This window comes from Epinephelus lanceolatus, chromosome 10 (genome assembly GCF_041903045.1).
Source record: "Epinephelus lanceolatus isolate andai-2023 chromosome 10, ASM4190304v1, whole genome shotgun sequence".
NCBI lineage: Eukaryota > Metazoa > Chordata > Actinopteri > Perciformes > Serranidae > Epinephelus > Epinephelus lanceolatus.
In genome coordinates, this window is record NC_135743.1 from 43,160,012 (window position 1) to 43,183,265 (window position 23,254).

At 40.5% G+C, this 23,254-nt stretch overlaps 1 protein-coding gene across 3 annotated transcripts in view; it reads left to right on the forward strand.

Annotated features, from left to right (window-relative positions):
• Positions 1–23,254, forward strand: part of gask1a (golgi associated kinase 1A) — a 131,581-nt gene that overhangs the window by 104,115 nt on the left and 4,212 nt on the right. For 2 of the 3 annotated variants that reach the window (XM_033640360.2, XM_078172016.1), the window contains exons 4-5: positions 1,131–1,253; positions 12,342–12,445. In XM_033640360.2, coding sequence (XP_033496251.1) covers positions 1,131–1,253; positions 12,342–12,445 — 227 coding nt within the window. Of the gene's footprint in view, positions 1–1,130; positions 1,254–1,835; positions 2,232–12,341; positions 12,446–23,254 lie in introns of those variants that run through there. The other variant, XM_078172017.1, reaches the window with a different exon arrangement.

Sequence of the window (23,254 nt, forward strand, 5' to 3'; positions counted from 1 at the left end):
AACTAACCTGTCTCCAAAGTTTTAAATACTTTTTTTCAAGGTATTTAAAAAATAACACAATTACACAATAACCTTCACATTTCACACACTGCATTCACTTTTTACAGTGTACACATATTAACTTAACACATTACTACTACATAATTACCTTTCTTTTCTTTTCTTTTCTTTTCTTTTCTTTTTAGGTAAAACTAGTCAGTAGCAATCTATAACAAAATTATATGCTTAGATAAAATCATAAACATAAACCACCGCACACTGAACTGAATTAATGTGATTTTATTGAGAGCAAACAATGCATTTCGCCTGTGGCTTCTTCAGGTTTGCTCAACAGAATCACATGAGAACTCACAGGTGTGCTATATACATGGGTCACGTGACTAATTATCACAGCTATTTCACTTTTCTTTTTCAATAATTTTTCTGTCACATTCTTCAAAAACATTTTTCAAAAGATAATTTACAATTTATCCAAAAAGCAAAATAAATTTGCACAAATTACATAGATCAAAAAACAAACAAGATTCATAGAGTACAAGAGTTAAGAGAATAATATGTGCTTTAACCTCATTCCATTATGTAGATGACTGAGATGAAGATTTTGTAAAGAAAAATAGACTGCAGGTCCAACTTCTGTCCCTCTTCATTGTTAGATGGAAAGGGGGAGTGACAGGGAAGTGACAAGGGACCTAGAGGCTAATCTCTCCCTATGGATCCAAATTACCTGTGGAGGAAGATAGAAGTTATCACAGAAAAGGACTCAAATCCTGTGTTTCTTTAAGTCCATGTGGCTTAAGTGTATTCAATTCATTGATCCAAAATGCTTCCCTTCTTAAAAGTTGGTTGATCAGATTACCTCCCCCCCCCCCCCCCCTTGGATTGGGTTGTACTTTTTCAATGCCAACAAATTTAAGGGAAGTAACTGGCCCATGGTTTTTCTCTTTGAAGTGTCTAGCAATGGCATAACCCATGTTATCTGTGTCAGTTCTAACAACTTCCACCAGGAGGAGGGTTAATGCAGCCTGTATGCAGTGTGCCCTTGTGTCAATGGCTTTAGTGGCAGCAGGTACCAGTTTCCCCTCACGCTGTCACAGCTAATGACCTTTGTGTGTGTTTGTCTGTTGGTGCAGGTAAATGACCGTCTAGACAGGTGCTGCTGTGGTTTCACACCTGATCCAACAGAACTCTGCGTGGAGAACCTTCTGCACGCTAAGTGTGGCAACACCAATGAACTACTGCTGGTTCACATCCTGGTATGTATTATTTCAGCTTCACACACAGTTAAATTTAATTTTCTTTGTGCAATTTTTAAAATGTTTTTTTTTTCTGAAACATGTACAAAATTCTGTCCAAATGCCAACGGCAAATATGTGGGCATCAGTGAGTCTGAAAAGAGCTCTATGTCAGGTGTATTTGTGGTGTGTCTTACCATGTAGTTTTTGCACCATTTGCTGTTTAAGTCAAGCGACAACCTCCAGGGCTGATGAGTGAGGCCAATGCAGAAGTACCAAAAACTGCAATTCATTGACCGGCCACTGGGGGCTGGTTGCAAAACAGAGCAAATCCCCATAGATTCCCATGTTAAAATGCCCAACTTTACAGCTAAAATAAACATGTTCACAGCCTGGAGCTAAAAAAACCCTGTTTTGGTCTCCATGGCTTACTTCATCATTCATGATAACTGTACAGGGTGTGAATCTTTTTATAATCATCCCGTTCAAATGTAATTAAGGCTTAAAGTTCTGCATAATTAAGGGTGTGGCCACTTTGTCTGACAGGCTGTCTGCTTGGCCTCACCGCAGGCCACTCAACTTGACTTCCTTACTGTGTTTAAGGTGTCAGAGCCAGCTGGTTGGAGCCTGGCAGAGATATTTTTTGTACAGATACCTGAAAAATAATAACGCTTGCTATGCAGATAATTGTACCAACTGACTGACCAAGACACCAGTGAGTTTTCGGTGAGTGACATTCTGTTATTACTTTATTTATTATTTCTAATTAGCACATATCGTTGTTTGTCTGGCTTGTTAGCCTAGCTCGGTATCTTGCTATCCGGTTGCTAATCTGCAAGCACGGAAGTCCATACATAATACAGAAGTGTGTTATGAAGGGTCATAATAATTTTCAACAAAGGGTGTCTTTGTGAGTTTAGAAAATAATGCTCCACCATGTTAATGTTAGTTAGCTAAAGTTATGCTATGTAAGCGATACACTTGCCACACGGGCAATGTAGCATGAAGGTAACGTTAATGCTAGACTTGGATAGTAATGTTGCATTAAAATGTGTATGTGTGTAACTTGAAAATATTAATGTCACGTTTCACCTTGGTTCCAGGAATACCTAATTCTACCTAGATGTTGTGTCGTTGGTTAAGCTGGAGTTGGTTATTGAGGCTATACGACAGGTTAACATCAAATCTGACGGTCCACAAAATCAAATTTTGTTATTTCTGTTAATATCATTGCTAAAACAGGTGACTGATTGTGATCGGCTGTTGGATGAAATGCCAACATGTAATGTTTGCAGCTTATCCGCTACATTCAGTGTTTTCACGTCGTCTTTAACATTTACTGAACTTAACTGTGTGCATGAGTGATTGTGGTATGACAAAACTCTGTGTTTGACTGTCACATATGAAAAATAAGTGCAAATGCAACAGAAAGAATATGAGGACTGTGATATCCACCACCTCTTTTTTTAAAACAAAAGTCTGTGAGGGAGGTTACTTAACACATATATTCCTTCACATATCTATTTGTCTGTGTAACGTTTTCCTCAAGGTGATTCAGACAGGCTGGAACAGTGATGTTCAATCACGACACGACAGAACTGGACTCCTAACAAGGCTTCACATCTGTGCTGTGAACACTTTGAGACTCATCACTTCAGCGCTGACCTCAGGGTACAGAGAACTTTTTTTATACCTCATAAAGAATCAGGCAAGTTACTGGTTTAAATTGATGAAGTATTTATCATTATTATGTACAATACAATGTTTAGAAGACTATTTGTAATTTAGGGGTTTTGTTCACCTAATACTGTTAGTCCATACAAGGTATTTAGTCTTCAGCTGCAGCAGATATTCATTCACCTATCCTGTCAAGGTGGTATATGTATATGATTCATTGTGATCCGCCATTTCTTAACAAAAGTTTTTGTCTTTTACTGTAATTCAAAAGGTATCCTGACTGTGAAACCTGAATGATAGGTGCCAACAGAAGGAAGACCTCATGTATGGAGCGATGTATGTAGTGCCATTCCTCTGGACTGATGAAAAGGGAGACTGCATGGACAACATCCTGAGCTATCAAATGGGCTGTGCAGTAGCTCAGTCCGTAGGGACTTGGGTTGGGAACCGGAGGGTCACCTGTTCGAGTCCCCGTCCGGATCAAATATGGAGCGTGGACTAGTAGCTGGAGAGGTGCTGGGCACTGCCGAGGTGCCCTTGAGCAAGGCACCGAACCCCCCAACCGCTCGGGGCGCCTGACCAAAGGGCAGCCCCCTCACTCTGACATCTCTCCACTTTGTGCGTATATAGGTCCTGTTTGTGCATGTGTGTGTCTTTCAGACCTGTGTGTAATTGACAAGCAAGAGTGAAAACATTGAATATCCCCTCAGGGGGATTAATAAAAGAAATAAACTTAAAAGAGGGAGTTGAATATTCACTGCAGTTTGGTAACAATTATAAATTACAGTAGTGATGGTTGACATGAAAAACCACTATATAAAAATAATATTTTATCTATAGCTTACAGTGCTTGGTGCAGCAGTCTCTTCACTCAGTTAGTGAATTTCAAATCCTGATATGGATGAAGGAATAAAAGCTGCCTTTACAATTAAAGTCAGGGTAGTGCAACAGTTAGCAAAAAAGCTATTGCAGCAGTCCCTACATAATGGAGATAAGGTTTAAAGTGTCCAGGAGACATATTCATAACAGCACTGTACAGGAAAGGCCAAAGCAGACTCTACCTGCTGAGGCGGCTCAGGTCTTTTGGAGTGCAGGGGGCGCTCCTGAAGACCTTCTTTGACACTGTGATGGCATCAGCCATCTTTTACGGAGTGGTCTGCTAGGGCAGCAGCGTCTTGGCTGCAGATAGGAAGAGACTGGACAAGCTGATCAAGAGGGCCAGCTCTGTCCTGGGATGCTCTCTGGACTCTGTGCAGGTGGTGGGAGAAAGGAGGACGACAGCCAAGCTGTCATCTCTGAGGACTAATGACTCCCACCCCCTGCAGGAGGAGATAAAAGCTCTGGAGAGCTCCTTCAGCGATAGACTGATTCACCCAAAGTGTGTAAAGGAACGCTATCGCAGGTCCTTCCTGCCTGCTGCTGTCAGGCTTCACAACCAGCACTGCTCACAGTAAACTGCACCATGGACACTTTATTGACACTATGGACACTTTATGGACACCATAATAAGCATAACTGTCCCCCTTGTTGTTGTTTATTTGCACATACAATATTACTTTGCACTAAATATGTTCACTTTAATTCATTGCTCACTTTTTATTCACTGCTCATTATTATTATCATTATTATTATTATTATTATTTATTACTGTTTCTTGTATTTTTGTACTCTTTTTGCATGCCTAGTTTGTTTTACGTTTTTAAATTTTGAAATCTTTAATCTGACTCTTTCCCCTTGACTGCTGTAACACTGGAATTTCTCAATTGTGGGATCAATAAAGGTGTATCTTATCTTATCTTATCTTATTCATTATAAGTCCTTATGTGTGAGACAGCTTATATTATATGTAGCAGGCTCACAGTTTGGGGGAAGAAGCTGTTCTGTTATGTTAATGGATTTTAATGTTTAAATTAAGTTATAATTTGTTACAGCTATGGCCGACATAGGGGCAGAGAGTGTCAAAGACCACGGGGTGGTAAGACTGGAATGAAAAGAAAATAAGACAAAAGGGAACAGGAGAGGGTGCCTCTCCCTCTCTCCGCTGTTGCCTGTAGTAATTTCTCTATCGATACAGCCCATAACGCATCTAATCGGCTATTTGAAGTGTCACCTCTTCAGAACAAAGCATGTCATTTCTGTTTTGAAAGTCATGTTATTTGCAAAGTCATCACATCTAGACATAATTTTGACGTTACTTTTAATCGTTTAAACAGAAAGTTAAGAACTAGTAAAGGCTATCGCCAAACTGTGCAAACTGCATCCTGGGATATTCACTCAACTCACTGCATGACGGTCATGCTGGGTGCCACTCCCCAGCTATGCTCGCCACTCCACATCAGAGCACAGAACCTAGCAATGCTGAGATGGTTGAAAAAACTGATGCAAGCCCCTCCAGTGCCGCTCCAGTTGGAGTAGGATGCGACACTTGGCTTCGGGACTCTGAAGACGATGTTTCATCTGTTTCCGCCCCTGTGGTAAGTTAGTTTGTTTAAGTAGGCTATAGGCCAACGTTAGCTTGTTGATTTTTAGCTAGTTCTAGTTCTTTTCGATAGCTAACACTAGCAACTCAGCTAATCATGTACATGATGGCCTTACAAAGTTATAAAATGTGACTGTCTGTTCTAAATTTTGATGTTTATGATAATGACGGTAATGTTACAGTTAATCAGAAGAGGTGTACTTGGTTCATTCAGTGAGTAATAATTAGGCTAGCAACTTTAGCTAGAGAGATGAAGGTCATGCTTGAACTAGCAGCCAGTCATGTTTCTAAATTTCCTACAGATAAGCTGAGTATAATGAACACCCAGATAACAGTAGTAAGTTTTAGCAGAATCTTAGTGTGTAACTGACACTCTGAGACATTGACTTTGACTGTGATTAAGAGTGTGTGTGTGTGTGTGTGTGTGTGTGTGTGTGTGTGTGTGTGTGTGTGTCGCAGCTTGTGCCACTAGAAATAGCTTCGGTAGCTAATTGCGTCACTAATGTTGTTCTGTGTGAGTTAAAGTGAGTGAAATGTGTGTGAAGATGCATATGGTTGAGATACAAGAGTGACAGTAAATGTGTGAAGCAGGATGAGCAGAGTGAATGTGTTAGGAGCATCGATGAGCTGTATGTTATGTTGAGCAGGCTAATGGATATAGGCTGCTTCATGTTCATGCTAAATCCTGCTGATTTGCTAACACCAGTGTGTAAGTGTTTTATTATCACTCTTGTGGAACCATTGTGAGAGTAATTCAGTACTAGGCCGTTGATTAAAAACAAGGGAAGTTAGATTAAATGTGTTGATGAGTGTAATTCTGAGCCTCCTCTTTCAGAGGGATGGGCTGACATTGCAGATGTCAGATGGACTGCAGAAGATGACCCTGCCTCTTGTAGCCATGCAGGTAAACAAAATAAACTCCCTAGAGAGGAATTAATATGCTATGGTGTATGTTTAGCAATCGTGACAGTCAAAGTTTTTTTCTTCTGTATTTCAGACAGTCCCAGGTCAGCATCTGAAGCAGTTCCTGGATGAAGTGGGACCTTTTCCCGCAAACGCCTTCTCTGGTGTAAAACTCAACAGGAAACAAGTGGATGATGATGACTTCCACAAAGTGAAAGATAAATTAATCAATGGCTTCTGTGACAACCTCACCACGCGGTTTGGCAACCTTGATGAGGATGTCTTGAAGGCCGCTGCCACCATGTATGACCTAAGCAAGTGGCCAGAGGACATCACCGACCTGGCCACCTTTGGCCCTGCCGATGTTGAGACTTTTGTCACTCACTTTCAGAAAACTGATGGGTTACAGGGAGCTTTGTGGAACACTGTATTCACAAACAGTCAATCTATGTAACAAAACATTTGAAAAAGCCAAATGAATTCAGATCTGTCTTTTTTTTTTAGAACTCAACTATTTTCCAATCCTTTTTTCCCTGTTTTTGACAATAGTGGTTGCATTAAAAATCAATATGAAAAGGAAATATGTCCTTATGTTGTGTTTTCAAATAACTCATGTTGGTCTTAGTATGCCATTTTGAGGAAATGAGATTCCCATGATCCTTTGCTGAAGAAAATAATAACATACTAGAGTGAAAAGCATGCATCAGAATTCTTTAATGTTGAAATAATGATTGATATCTGGATGTTGCAATAGGTGCATAATTAATAAATTTATTAACTTCAGTGAGTGCATAATAAAGAGTTTATGAATGTCAACAGTACACTGTTCCCACTTTAGATCCGGTAGCTGCAAAGGATCATTATTTACTATTAATAAGTGCATAATTAAGCATTTATTAACGTAAAATGGCATTTATATTAACTTCTTATAGTCTCATTAATGTTAATAAACATCTTGTTAATATTGATAAATTGTCTATAAACTCTTAAGGATGTCCTAGTACCCAATAATATCTCATTAGACAATAATAAATGTGTTGTATATTATTACTGACACTCATTAGGTTTTATTAATGTTAATAAACACCTTGTTAATTTCATCTGATAGGGTCTTATAGTCTCTTATAAACCAGTAATAAATGTGGTTATTATTCTATAATTAACCCTTATAAATGATAATTAATGTAAATAGACATCTTATTAATATTTAGTATAGGTTTATAAACTGCTACCAAAGTTTCTATTAAGTGCTTATAATGCTCCTATAAGCCATAATAACCGTCAACTTAAGCTATAATAAACACTTATATAGTTTTATTAATATTAATAAGCATCTTATACATCTAGTGCTCATTAACTGTTAATTTGTGCTTATTAAGCATTAATTAACGCTTTTTACAGTACCTTAATGTAAAGTGTTACCCAATATGGTGCCTATTTCATCATTTCTTATAATGGCAGAGATAAATACAAAGTGTTTCTTCTTTCAGCACTTTTAGACAATTCCTCTTATCTTCCAGCTTTGGCAGTTCCAGCTTTGCTAGGGAAGTCTCTCAGCTCTTAGTTTCTTTAATGCACCAACAAGGTAACTGAAGATCACAGTGGTGGCTCTGGTGTTGTTGGTGTTGGCCCCCAGATGCTAACAGGAATGTACTGGGTGGCCCTGGACAAGGCTAAATTTTCAAAAGAAACGCCCCTGCTGGTAAATAAAAACCCCCAGACAGGGCTGGATTTTCGAAATAAAAGCCCCCAGATGAGAACATTAGTTAACTATGGAGCCCAGACAAATTTTGATAATAAAAGCCCACTGATAGTAAGATGATCAAATTTAAAGCTTTTTAAAATTTTCAGTAGTTTTTCAGTAGTCAGCAGTGAATTGTTAAAATTGTCAAATCTAGTCAACTTCACTTGTATATGCTAACATTCTCAATACTTTGTTCTACAAACTTCATTTAAGCGTTAAACAGGTCACAAAATAATTAGATGTAGATTTTTGTAAAATTGACTACTACTGCATACTTTCAGCTACTGAAACAATTAAAATGTCAAAATGTTATGCTCTTTAAGGACATTTGTGCTTGTATTCAACGTTTTTCTACATTTTTTTGTTGATAGCACAAACCATTTCTTCTTTTAGCCCTTCAGTTCATTTAAACTTCCGCCTTCAACAGTGTTACAGTTTGGCCTCCAGCTTTTCAAACAATGTATTCTTACATTGTGCTCTTACTATCTTTAGGTACCGTAGTTCAGCTTTCAACTCTGCCAGTTTTACATTTTATTTTCCACATTTTCAGCTATGCAGTCAATGCATTTGAGCTTCCAGATACTTTTTAGGAAATTATTTTCATATTTCTGCATTTTTGGCAATGCTTTTTGATTAATTTCAGCTGTCAGCGTTCACATGCATTTTCTACAGGAAATAATTTTTTTTTTGTTTCATCTCTAAAGAGTGTATAACACGTTATGAATTATGTTCATTATTTAGGCTACGTAGTTATCTATTTAGTGTAGCTATCCTTGCATTGACCGCTGTGGCCTGCTTGCAGAAAACGCATTTCAGAACAAGCCACTCTTACTGAGGCGAGTTGTGTCTGTTTCTGGCTCTTTACTTCCTTATTCTGCAGACCAAATTATTATGTTTGTTTACAGTAACCTCTAGGTAGAAAACTCCCTTTTCATGTACAAGAAATCAAACTGAGCTGAGCAAACACTGCTTCAATTGGTGAGATTTTAGCCATCTTAAAAATAGGTCCACCTAAAAAAAGTCAATATCAGTTTAAATCTACCTTATGTTTAGAATATTTTCAATGCTTGACTATACCATCAGACAACCCTTTTAGATGGGGAGATGAAGCTGAAGCCACCAGACTCCACTGACAAAAACAGACATTTTGCTTTGCAGAACATGGGAGACACTGGTCTACCACTGCCTCAGTTTCTTAGTGTCTGAGGTAAAGGAGTGAGTATATTCCAAATATAGCATACACTTAAACTGATATTATTTTTTAGGTGGCTAACATATGTCTGCTGTGGCCCCCTGTCTGTGACAGTACAATACTCAGCTTCTAGATTTGTTTTATCAAATATGCGAGCAAAGCAACAGAAAATAAGCACAGCAGAAACGTCAGATAAGTCGGAGCACTGTGTTTAATTAAATATCTTTAAGCGTTAAAGTCACAGCCTAAAATAGCAACAGAAATAAACAAGTTTGCCGATTTTACATAAAACTGCAATTAAAATCAATTGCCAGTTGTCTAACCAGAAGTGATTTTTGTTGTTAGCGTGATGTCAAGATGATTCCATTTATTGTCATTGTACAACTTTACCAATTACCAATTACTGTTTGGCTGACACCAACCCTTCTGCCTCCTTCCTTTTGCTAAATATGCTTTTCAAAAATAAATCCTGGTCAGTAATAGCACTTAAAGTGTTGTTCACTCAGACTATGCGAAATCAAACATACGTATTCTTCTAAATCAGAATCAGAATCAGCTTTATTTGCCAAGTACGTTTGTACATACAAGGAATTTGACTCTGGTAGACTACAGTAGCTCTCAAAGTACCAGAAATGACATAAGTACACAAACCAAGGCAAGAAGTGGAATATACAGAATATACAATATACAAAAATATATAACTATATATCAAATATTAAAGAATATAACTTTTTTTTTTTTTTTAAATATATACAGTGAACAAGGATGCAAGTGTTGTTTGTCCTGGCACTCTGTGACCGTTTAGGAGTTCATCAGAGCGACAGGCTAGGGGAAGAAACTGTCTTTGTGATGGGTAGTTTTGGCGAACAGTTTTCTGTAGCGCCTACCAGAAGGGAGGAGTTTAAACAGATTGTGTCCAGGGTGTGAGGGGTCTACAGGGATGTTTTCTGCCCATTTCCTGACCCTTGACCTGTACAGGTCCTGGATGGAGGGAAGATCAGTCCCAATAATCCTCTCTGCACACCTGATTGTCCGTTTCAGTCTATTCCTGTCCAGTGTGGTGGCAGATCCAAACCAGACGGTGATGGATGTGCAGAGAACAGACTGGATTATGGCCGTGTAGAACATGATCAGCAGTTGCTGAGGCAGATTGAGCTTCCTGAGCTGTCGCAGGAAGTACAGCCTCTGCTGGGCCTTTTACCGGACAGTGTCTATGTGGGGAGTCCACTTCAGGTCCCTAGAGATTGTGGTACCGAGAAACCTGAAGGTGTCCACAGTAGACACTGTGCTGTTGTGGATGGTGAGGTGGGGCTGGGGGGCTGCTCCTGAAGTCCACTGTCATCTCCCCAGTCTTGAGCGGGTTCAGCTCCAGGTGGTTCTGACCGCACCAGAGGACCAGCTGCTCCACCTCCTGTCTGTATGCAGACTCATCACAGTCCCATATTAGACTGATGACTGTGGTGTTGTCTGCAAATTTCAGGAGTCTCACAGAAGGATCCCCTGAGGTGCAGTCATTGGTATACAGGGAGAAGAGCAGTGGGGAGAGGACATACCCCTGGGGGGCGCCAGTGCTGATGGACCAGGAGCTGGATGTGATGCTCTCCAGCCTCACTCACTGCCTCCTGTCACGAAGCTGGTAATCCACTGACAGGTGGAGGCAGGCACTGTGAGCTGGATGAGCATCTTGTGGAGTATTTCAGGGATGACGGTGTTGAAAGCCGAGCTGAAGTCCACAAACAGGATCCTTGCGTAAGTCCCTGGGGAGTCAAGGTGGTGCAGGATGTAGTGCAGTCCCATGTTGACTGCATCATCCACTGACCTGTTTGCCCGGTAGGCAAACTGCAGAGGGTCCAGCAGTGGGCCTGTGATGCCCTTCAGGTAGTGCAGCAGCAGTCTTATCAAAGGATTTCATGAGCACAGAGGTCAGGGCAATGGGCCTGTAGTCATTCAATCCTGTGATGGAGGGCTTCTTGGGGACTGGGATGATGGTGGAGCATTTGAAGTAGGAGGGTACTTCACACAGCTCCAGCGATCGGTTGAAGATCCTAGTGAAAATAGGAGCCAGCTGGTCAGAGCAGACTCTCAGGCAGGAGGGAGACACACCGTCAGGTCCCCGAGCCTTCCTGGTCTTCTGTCTCTGGAAGAGCCGACACACATCCTCTTCATAGACCTTTAGTGCAGGTGGGGGTTGGAGGAGAGGCGGGAGGGGGAAGCTGGGGGTGCAGGTAATCCCTTTGTGTGCTTGAGAGGTGAGGAAAGGGCCTTTTCAAACCTGCAGTAGAAGCTGTTCAGGTCGTCCACTCGTGGGAGGTTTTCCACAGGGTGGGGGGATGGTCTCCTGTAGTTGGTAATGTCCTGCAGGCCTCTCCAAACTGACGCAGGGTCGTTGACTGAGAAGTTGTTTTCTAGCTTCTCACTGTAGCCCCTCTTGGCTACCCTGATCTCTTTTGTCAGCTTGTTTCTGGCCTGCTTGTACAGGGCCCGATCCTTGCTCCTGTAGGCCTCCTCCTTGGCCTGGTGCAGCCACCTGAGTTTGGGTGTGACCCAGGGATTGTTGTTGCTATATGTACAGAAGGTCTTGGTCTGCACACACATATCCTCACAAAAACTGATGTCACAGTGTCATTCAGTTCGTTTAGGTCTGCGGCTGCAGCTTCAGAAACACTTTGACTCCTCAGTCCACTTCGTTACAGTCCTTACTACAGGCTTAGAAGTTTTTAATTTCTGCCTGTAGGTCGGGATGAGATGATGACAGTGATCAGAGAGCCCCAAAGTGGTGAATAAAATGCTTTACAATTTATGATGAGAGTCTCTAAGTGAGGGCTGCATGACTTCTTTAACACTGTGACATCTGTACACCAACCTTTGCTTATGTAGAAGCACGTTCAGCCTCCCTTCATTTTCCGTGATGTGGTCCGCTCGGAAAAGTTGGAATCCCGGCAGCCGTAATGCACTGTCCGAGATGTGTTCACTGAGCCAGGTTGCGGTGAAACACAGGGCGGCAGATGTGCTTAAGTCCAAGTTTTTATGAGTGAGCAGCAGCAACTCGTCCATCTTATTTGCCAGAGAGCGTGTAAGAGAGAAAGTGTAACATGTGTATGTGTGTGTTTTCAGGTAAGGAAGGAGGATCCCTCCAGACTGGTGTTCATAGACAATGCTGGCAGACCACAACAGTCCATCAACAACCTCAACTTCAGGCTAGTTGAGGGCATTGATGAGTGAGTATAAAACACCAATTGAGACTTTCTTTTCCTGTCTTTTTTTTTTCTTAATTCCAACATGTAGGCATGAGACATTGCTTCACACAGAGTCAGAAACTCATTTGAACTCAGCAGGTACAAACACTGTTGTAAGGAAATGTTTCAGGAGAAAATAACACACATCTAATATAGTATTTCCCTGGTGGACAGCTTTTAAATCAGCAACACAGAAAGATCAACTGAAAGCTTGTTAGGTTTTTGTTGAAATGATTAGATTAGTGCACATTCAGTTAGCCTGCTATTCAATATGCTGAAGGAATCAGGTCTGATAGATTCCCCTTTGTCTGTCATTCAGGATTACTAAGCCACTTTATGGAATGCTCTTAATTGTCTTAAGCCCAGACGGGTTACTGATTGGAAATAAAATGTTAAAGTCTTGTATTATTTCTCATCACTGAATTATACAACGCACAATAAAAGAGAAAAATTGTGTGTTGTAAATGTTTGTATTCACAGTTAGTATGTATGATTAACACACAACATGTCTGAGTCATGATAATATCTACTGGAATGATTTTGAATCTTTGAAGCAAGCTGCATGTTCTTTAGAGTTATAGTTGCTAAGTTACAGGAGTGATTTCAGGCATCCACGTGTTCAGCAAGTGAAAGTCAGGTTCTGGAAATCGGAGCACTTCCCAGGCTTAAGTGGACATGAAAGTTTCTTATCTGGATCATTAGTACAAAAGATGACCATCAGGGTTGGACATATTTGGTTAAAATATGTTCACTAATGTGAAATATATGCTTAAGAATGTATAATCAATAAAACATCCAGCAGTTTATCTTACTGTGCTACTATGCCATGATATTCTTTTGCAAGTGCTATGCCAAAGCTCTTGTGCATCTGACTGGCTTCTCCCCAAAGCAACAGCGGCTGAGTGCTGAAATATATGGGACACGGCAATATGCATCATGTAAGTGGGGCAGAGCTGGATTTCTTACCTGCCTCACGGACTCTGATTCTGTAACGTGTGTTTGCTGCCAACGTTGCTGTGTGTGTATTAGGTTTTTCCAAGTGATGATGCAGTTTGCTATGCAGGGTTTGAAAGTGTAGGCTATATTTACTGGTACTAAATTAATGACTGTAAAAATTAGTAGCCTATTGATAATTATTATTTACTTACATCAGTGAAATCAAATTGTTTATTTAAACCAGTATGAATATTACCTGTATAAAAATTAGGCTTCAGATAATATTAATTATGAATTATTCATTTGATCTAGCTCTGAGACAGTGCATCAAAATACAGAAGAGATAATACAAGGTATAAGACAAAGTATATGAGTATATGCCGTCTGCCATACCGATCCTATAATATTTTTACATTACACTAAGAGACTCCTTTGTTTCTTTGTTGACGAATGCTTTAGATATATTATGAATACAGAGGCATGCAAAAGTTTGGGCACCCCTGGTCAAAATTTTGTTTACTGTGAATAGTTGAGTCAGTAGATGATAAACATATCTCCAATAAAGATGAAACATGTTTTTCAACATTTTAAGCAAGATTAGTGTATTATTTTTGTTTTGTACAATTTTAGAGTGAAAAGGGAAAGGGGCACCATGCAAAAGTTTGGGCACCCCAAGACATTTGAGCCCTCAGACATCTTATTTAACTTGTTAGGGCTATGGCTTGTTCATAATCATCATTAGGAAAGGCCAGGTGATGCAAATTCCAAAGCGGCCATGGGCTCCTCTAAACAGCTGCCTAGCACTCTGTAAACTAAAATAACTGATGCCCACAAAGCTGTAAGGAGGTAGCAAAGTGTTTTCAGGTAGCTTTTTCCTCAGTTCATAATGTATTTAAGAAATGGCAGGTCTTTTTTTTTTTTTTCCTCTTTAACTTTATTGTGTAATGCGGTGATAACAGAGCAAGTGAAAACAGGTGCAGAGACGTAAACCCAGTTAAGAAAGAAGATTACATGAAGTAAGAAAGAGACATACAATAAAAATTACAAAAAAATACAAGCAAAACCAAAGCTGTATGAACAGGTGGATATGTGTGTGTGTGTGTGTGTGTGTGTGTGTGTGCGTGTGGGTGTGTGTGTGTGTGTGTGTCTTTGAATGAATATTTTCAGGAAGTGAGTGAGCTTTATTGTTTTAAAAATACATATAATCCACACAGACATATCTAACATATATATCTATCACACATTTTTTCGTCCTTGTAATGTGTGAAGGCAGAAGGATCCCAGGGGAAGGGGAAGAAAAATGGGTGTGTGTTTTTGTGTGTGTCAAAGAGAGAGAGTGTATGTGAGAGAGAGCAAGACGGAGAGACAGAGACTGAGACAGAGGTTGGGGGGTAGGGGTGGGGGATTGCATCGATAGCAGGTTGGTACCGGAGCCAACCATCGGAGAGAGCAACCCAGGAAGACAGGAGGCAGTGCTGTAGCAACAGAAAAACTGGTCCATGACATTCAGTGATTTAAGTATGTATGTCTGTGTGTGCATGAAGTGTAAGAGAGAAAAGAAAACAAAATCAGAACAATCAACAAGTAATGATAACACAAGGTTTCTAGGATGAAAGTTTGGTGGATGTGTTAATGATTATGACGTTGTGTGCATGTGTCTGTGTTTGTGTTTGTGAATGTAGTGTAAGAGAAGTGGAAAGAAAAGAAAAAACAATCATAAATGAACGCATTTAACAAATAATGAGTTGAGGTGTGGAAATCCAAGAAAACTTTCTGAGAGATCTGCTTGTAGGATTGCTAGAAAGGCAAATCAAAACCCCTGTCTGACTGCAAAAGACCTGCAGGAAAATTTAGCAGACTCTGAAGTGGTGGTGCACTGTTCTTCTGTGCAGTGACACCTGTATAAATATGACCTTCATGGAAGGGTCATCAGAAGAAAACCTTTCCTGTGTCCTCACCACAAAATTCTGCAACAGTAGGTTGCAAAGGAACATATAAACAAGCCTGATGCTTTTTGGGAACAAGTCCTGTGGCCTGACAAAGAGGGACTTTTTGGACACAATGAGCAAAGGAGTGTTCGGAGAAAAAAGGGTGCAGAATTTCGTGAAAAGAACACCTGTCCAACTGTTAAACAGAGGGGGTGTATCAATCATGCTTTGGGCATGTGTTGCAGCCAGTGGCACGGGAACATTTCACAGGTAGAGGGAAGAATAGATTCAGTTAAATTCCAGCAAATTCTGAAAGCAAACATCACACCATCTGTAAAAAAGTTGAAGATGAAGAGAGGGTGGCTTCTACAACAGGACAATGATCCTAAACACACCTCAAAATCCACAATGTACTACCTCAAGAGGAGCAAGCTGAGGATTTTGCCATGGCCCTCACAGTCCCCTGACCTAAACATCATTAAACATCTGTGGATAGACCTCAAAAGAGCAGTGCATGCAAGACTGCCCAAGAATCTCACAGAGCAAGGAGCCTTTTGCAGAAAGAATGGGTGAAAATCCCCCAAACAAGAACTGCATGACTTTTAGCTGGTTACAAAAAGTGTTCAGAAGCTGTGATTCTTGCCAAAGGGGGCACTACTACATATCATGCAGGCTGACTATATATTTGCTTGAGGCCCTTTTCCTCTTTTGTTATTTTGGAACTGTAAAAGATTGAAATTAAAAAGTAATCTTGCTTAAAATATTGGAGAAATGTGTCAACTTTAACTCCATGCCTTTTGGAAATCAGTTCATCTTCTACTTACTTAACTCTTCACAGTAAATGAAATTTTGACCAGGGATGACCAAACTTTTGCATGCCACTCTAAGTCTATCAAATTGGAATTTACAGTGCGGAAAAACTGAAACAGCCAATACACAAATCCATGGTTGAAGAATGCTTTGAACAAACCAGTCTGTACAAAGTGCCTTCCAAACATGTGTAAAGGCATACTGTATGTGTACAAACTTCTTCTGTGTGACAGTGCAACCTTTCAGACCACTCAGTTAAGATTGTGATCATGAGATCACATAAGATCATGTCTTTACAACTACTGGCAAGATATGTAAAATGTAATTTGGCTGTTTGTTGTCCCCAGAGGTTTATTTCCAGTGCTTTTGGTGACCTTCTGGCCTTTCATCAAGTATGATGAGACATAGTTCAAATTTCTGCCTGCCGAATTCGACAAGGTATCACATTTATTGCTCCCCTGTATCTGCATGAAATGGTTTGGTGCCTAGTAGCAGTCAGCAGTTGCGCTACAACGCTACAGTCATCATCATGCTACCTAATAGCTACTAAAAAAAAATCCAGTTTTCAAAAAAGGAAAAAGAGAAAGGAGAGAGAGGAGAGGCAAAAGAAAGGGTGTCAATATGTGATCCAGTTTTTCTCCAAGAAAGGTGGGTAGCCTATAGTCTGTGAGTGGTAGAAATGAACATGTTAGCTTAATGTCCATAGTGAAATAAGCTAGCTACAGACTAGTGTTAGCCTACATTTCACTCCTTTTTAACCTACATTTAATCAGTGCAGGTAAATGTTTAGCAAGATATTCATATTAAATCAGTTGTCCCTGCCCAAGTAAGGTAAAGGTGCAGTACCGGGGGCTGCAGTTTCAGGGCCGCAGTTTTAGGACCGTTAAATTTACCGAGCGGAGGCTGCAGTTACCTGAAGTTTATCTTAATTTTTTGCTGCACCCAAACACTACTTTCTTATTAAATAGTTATAATCATAACGTGTTATCTAGTAAGCTAAGATAAGATAAAATAAGATAAAACTTTCTTATCCCACACTTGGGGAATTAACATGTCACAGACAGAAAAAGGAGGGTGACAATGTTACTTGAATTAAAGAAAATTAAAGATTAAAAAATATAAGATATGTTTATACAGTATATGTTTATATATATGTACATATAAATAAAAAATATATATAAAAAAATAAGGCACTAAATTGAATTACTGTTGACACAAGACTATTTACAATATATACACAGTATAATAAAGATATGGGATATTTCACAGAGTATGTAAATTGCACAGGGTCTTAGCAGCGATGATTTACACAGTGTTATGCAGCAGACATGACATTGCTACATCACATAGGATGCTGCTGTAATGCACACTTAAACACCTGTTATGGGATACACAGTGTCGGCCTGCCCCGCCTGACCCCTGCGGTCTGGCCGACACTGTGTATCCCAGAACGGGTGCTCAAGTATGGGTGAGAGAAGCGGAGAGGACCTTGGAGGTCAGGCGGGGCGGGCCAACACTGTGTATCCCAGAAAGGGTGTTTAAGTGTGGGTGAGAGGAGCGGAGAGGACCGGCAATGGTAACATAACCTGGGCTTCTAACTATAATTTAATTACTGTTACTAATTAATTTCTCCTATTTTTGAAATTATAGCGAGTTTTGTTATTCTGTTACTACGGAGCCCCTTAAAGGTCAAGTCGGGAGATTTTTTTGTACTGACTTTTGTGTCCCCTCGCAATAGTTTTGCATCCCCTCGCAATACTTTTGCATTCCCGTGCAATACTTTTGCGTCCCCTCGCAATTGTTTGCATTCTCTCGCTATTGTTTTGCATTCCCTTGCAATAACATTTTGGATTCCCATGAGCCACCATTGTCACTTCCTCTTAGATGCCCGCATTGATCGGTGACCAACGTAGACTTGTGTAAAGTTGGTAAGATCTTCTTTTAAACTGTAGTGTTGTTATTATTGTCTTTTGTGCCGTTGTAAGTAGCCTGCTTAATTAGGTTCGGGAACCAGCACCGTGCTGGTTCTGTGTCAGTCGAAATGCGCTATTTGTGACTCCAGGCCCAACTCTGCCACTAACTGGCCACTCTGACATTCTTCATAATACATAAAGAACGTTAGTGAATCACATAGGCCTAACAGAAACATGTGTTCGTTTGGGGACAAGTTAGTGGTCACGTTACTCGTTCCACAGGCAAAGGACCCCGGACACATACAGTAAATACACCAGTTAACTTTTAACATACGTGAGTCTTTGTGACTCTTGGCTCTTGTCCCCTAACTAACGCTTGTTTCTGTTTCGCTAACGATATTTTCACCCGATCAAGTCACATCCTGTTATTTCCTCTGTAAACCTAACGTTACAGCGGCCTACAAGCATACTGTGTCAATAAATCAGCTCAGACACTGTTAGAAATGTAGTATTTGACCTAATAACATCATGCTACAGCAGTAATAACATCAGCTTTAGTCAAATGGCTCTAGCTCTCCTGGTAAATGTCATAAACTCTGGACACATTTTCCCTGTATGCTGACATGATAATTTGCCGCGTTTCCCAGATGGCTCTTAGCGCTAAGAGCTTCTTAAGAACGCTCTTAAGCCTCCCATAAAAGAAAAACACATTTCCCAGATTGCTCTTAGCTTAAGAAGATCTTTCACTAAGAAGGAGTTGCAAGATCGAGCTAACCCACTCTTAACAGTCTTCTTAGCAACCAAACGCTCACAGATCCAGCCGTGTCAGGCAAATTAATATTACACTAAGCAAGGAGATATTGAAACAGTGCGCACCGTATATATTTTGATCTATTTTATATTTCAGATATATATTGTTTAGCATTAGTTGGTGACAGAAAAGAACGAATTTCATTCTGCAGGGAAACGCGTGTCCTTACTGTGCATATGACAATAAACACTTTGAATCTTGAATCTATATGTTTTATGAAGGCCCTATGTGCGCTCAAAGCTGTGGCACAAGTTACGCACGAAATCTGGCGGAAGAAAAATAATAATAATAAGAAAAATAAGTATGAGGAAGAACAAGTGTGTTCCTGTGTGTGCTGTTCACATCAGGCACACAAATAAAATGAATCATCATGACTATCATTTATCATAATTTGTCCGCACATATCCCACATCTGCATGCACATATCAGATAGTTTACCGCACTAAAAAAATTGCCAGGGCACAACAGAGACAGATCCACCCTCCAAACCTGTGACATTTCACAGATATCAGGCAACTGACAGGTGTAATTGAGCTCAGCTGGAACCTCATCAAGGGACGCTCCACCTGCTACTCTATATAAAGGCTTTGCCAGTTTATACCTAGCATTTTGTCTGATTCTCAGTGTAGATTAATATAGTCCATAAATCTGTCAATTTTGTACTTCCGTGAACTGGTCACATTAAGATGATCATTAGCACAGACACAATACTGATGAATGCAAGTAGGATACAATGTGATCAGGATACAATGCAGGTCTTTAAGTTAATTTGTCCTTTCAGTCAATTCAATTTTATTTATAAAGCCCAATATCACAAATCACAATTTGCCTCAGAGGGCTTTACAGCATACAACATCCCTCTGTCCTTATGACCCTCACAGCGGATAAGGAAAAACTCCCCAAAAAAACCCTTTAACGGGGAAAAAAACGGTAGAAACCTCAGGAAGAGCAACTGAGGAGGGATCCCTCTTCCAGGACGGACAGATGTGCAATAGATGTCGTACAGAACAGATCAGCATAATAAATTAACAGTAATCCGTATGACACAATAACAATTCCCTTTCATCCGTCTTTCATATTTTTGTATGAATATAATACATTTCCTCATGATTCTCTTACCAAGACTACTTCTTATTTAGTTGTAGTCTTGTTTTCATCATGAAAATAGGTCATTAACAAATATTTATCGTCTTATATTTTCATTAGAATTATTAGAACACACATATACATGAGCAGCAGGGAATTAGTGCGTTAGGTAGCAGCGCTGTGTGTGACTTATGCACTGATTAAGTGGTGGGTGATCGATGTGCCTGACATCGATTGATTTAGTTTCAGCACCGCGGTAGTGGACAGCTCCTGTTACGAGCTTCTTAAAGAGCGATCTTAAGAGCGATCCTAAGAAGGGCATTAAGAACGCATCTGGGAAACACTCTTATCTTTGCGACCCTTCTTAGCTAAGACGTTCTTAACTGTGCTCTCAAGTCTTAAGATCGCTCTTAACTGGGAAACGCGGCCAATATGTGTAGCTTCAGGGGCTTCTGTTTTTAACAACAGCATAGGGCAGCTTTTTGGTGATGAGAGTGACGCCAGTTCTCTAGTTTACACTTTTAACTCGCATTGCTCTGTTATTTTAGACAAGATTGCTCTGAAATCCCGTACAGTCGCTACTGTTAACCCTATGGGCCTGAACGACGCATAGTGCGTCCAAATTCACACCTGTTATTCTCTATTGATTTTCTCCGAGACCGTGCGTCATAGCGATAATCCACGCATATCACGTGAAACAGCAGAATCATAGCTTTCCGACAAGATCAAACACTTGTTGGTAGTCCAATGTTTTCACAGCGAAAAAAATGATAAAGTTACACTAAAATTATGTATAACAGAGCTTTCATACAGCTCTGCACACACATTTCTCTTGGATGGATTACTCGCGAATGCAGGCTCGCACAGAAATGCCACGCATATCACATGAAAGTGCAGGAGCAGAGCTTTCCAATGATATCACACACATCATTGTACTGTCATCCCATCACACTGTAAATACAGATCAATTGTCTACAAAATAAAAACCTAACGAATTTCTTCAAAATCCATTATACAGATCTTGTTATCAGTCACTTCATATAGTGAGGAATATCATATCTTACCACGTCTTAGGCTTGCGTGTGTTTCTCCCTGTCTATCCACATTTGTAGTCCAGCTTTCAAGATGCAAATATCTCCATATTGTCCAGTTGACACTCCATCAAACTTTGTATGACAAGACCAGCCACTTCACCTTTGCGCACCCAGACAACTGCAGCCTAATTATGCATGCTGACAGGGCCGTAGTTACCATATACATTGAGGGGGACACGTGCCCCCCCACCAACAACAACAAACTTTGTTTACTGCAAACAAAGTGGCAAATATTATCTTGGAGGACATCATTGCAATTGGTAGACAATTGGTAGACTATTTTTGTATGATCTTAGATGTAAATATTGCATGTTTCTTTCAGATAAAACACATTTTTGACTTGTGAATGAGTCAATGGAATTTCTTGCAATAATGAAAAAATACTGGCAATCATGTCCGCCTGGCACAAACCACATGTTTTGGACAGCTGTGAAGTGACAGAATGTCCCAGCATCATGGTTCTTATATTACCAGATTCCAGAGAGTCTCCCCTCTTCATATATGGCAGAATATGTCTTCTTCCAACTTGCTATGCTGAGATACATGTAAAAATGTAAGAATTTAGTCACACGGATTTGTTTTTTTCATTGATATAAAAATTAATATAAAATACAGGCACATAGAAGGACATGAAAAGATGGCAAATCTGGTTAGCCCAGATTGTCCTGAAAAAAACATTATATAGCATGTGTATGTAGCCTTTATAATGACTGTGATATGAGCTTAAAAGTAAAGGCAGTAAAAAATACCCCAAAAACGCCTAGGGCCCATAGGGTTAATTCTACAACCCTGGATTAATGATGACATTCGTTGTTTTAGACACAAATGTCGCCGTATGGAGTGCCTGTGGAAGTCTACAGAACTCTTATCGGAGTATAACTCAATGGTTAAAGCTGCACGGGCCTCTTATTTTGCTGACCTCATTTCCTCTAATAAGCGGAATCCCAAAGTTGTTTTTGACACTATAAATAATCTTGTCTGTTCCCAGCCCCCTGCGGTGCCTGTCTTCTCTGTTCATGACTGTAACAATTTTCTGTCAACAAAGTTGCTAGTGTTAGAGCAAGTATTACCCCCTCTTCTGCTCCTCCCCCTGCTCCTCCTTTTCGGCAGCCAATACTGGATCATTTCTTGCCCATCTCCCTACAAGATTTAATTAAGCTAGTGAGCAGTATGAAGATCTCCTCTAGCCCATTAGACATCTTGCCCACGTCTCTACTGAAAAAAGTTTCCGGGTCCATCGGTTCTTCCCTGCTCTGTATTATTAATTGCTCACTGGTGTCTGGCTGCTTCCCCTCCTATTTTAAACTCCATTATTTAGCAACTTTAGGCCCATTTCTAAATTGCCTTATATTTCAAAGATTTAAGAAAAAGTCGTTGCTAACCAACTAGTCCCTGCCCTAAATAAGCATTGTATCCTTGACAAATTTCAATCTGGTTACCGTCAGAAGCATTCCACTGAGACAGCACTTCTTAGTGTCTAATAACATCATGATGGCCTCTGACACTGGTAAATGTACCATCCTAGTGCTGCTTGACCTTAGCAAAACTGAGATCTGTTGTATCACATGCTGAACTGGAAATGATCATTCATGCCTTTGTGTCTTCATGTCTGTATTACTGTAATTCTTCTGTAGATTGCCTTCAACTGGTGCAGAATGCCTCTGCCAGGCTGTTCACCAATTCACCCAAAAACTGCCATATTACTCCTGTCCTGGCCTCCCTACACTGGCTTCCTGTCAGCTTTAGGATCCAGTTCAAAATCCTTGTTTTAACATATAGGGCTTTAGTTTCGCAGACCGGGCGAGGCGGGGGCGCAGCTCACCTGTGCTTCGCCAACTGGGTGTGGCCAGGTGGATTTTGCAAGTTTGGTACACCGTGCGCCCTGGCACAGCTACTCCTCTTTTCCACCTCCGTCCCTCCTACCTGCGCAAGTCGGAAAGAGGGAGGAGAGAAGGCGTGGAGTGGGTTTTACACACATCACACCAATCAAATGAGCCCCTCTCCTCGCCCTTAAATGCGCCGCACGAAGGCGTAATGAGAGTTTACTCAATTCGCCATGGCAGAAGAGAGCAGCAGCGTTAGACGGCCAAACTTCTCCCAGGAGGAAACTGATGTTTTGGTCCGGGAGGTCCAAGCTCGCAGTGTCCGAATATACGGAACTGCGAGCAGACCTCCACGGGCTGATGATGCAAAGGTAGTCTGGGAGGAGGTCA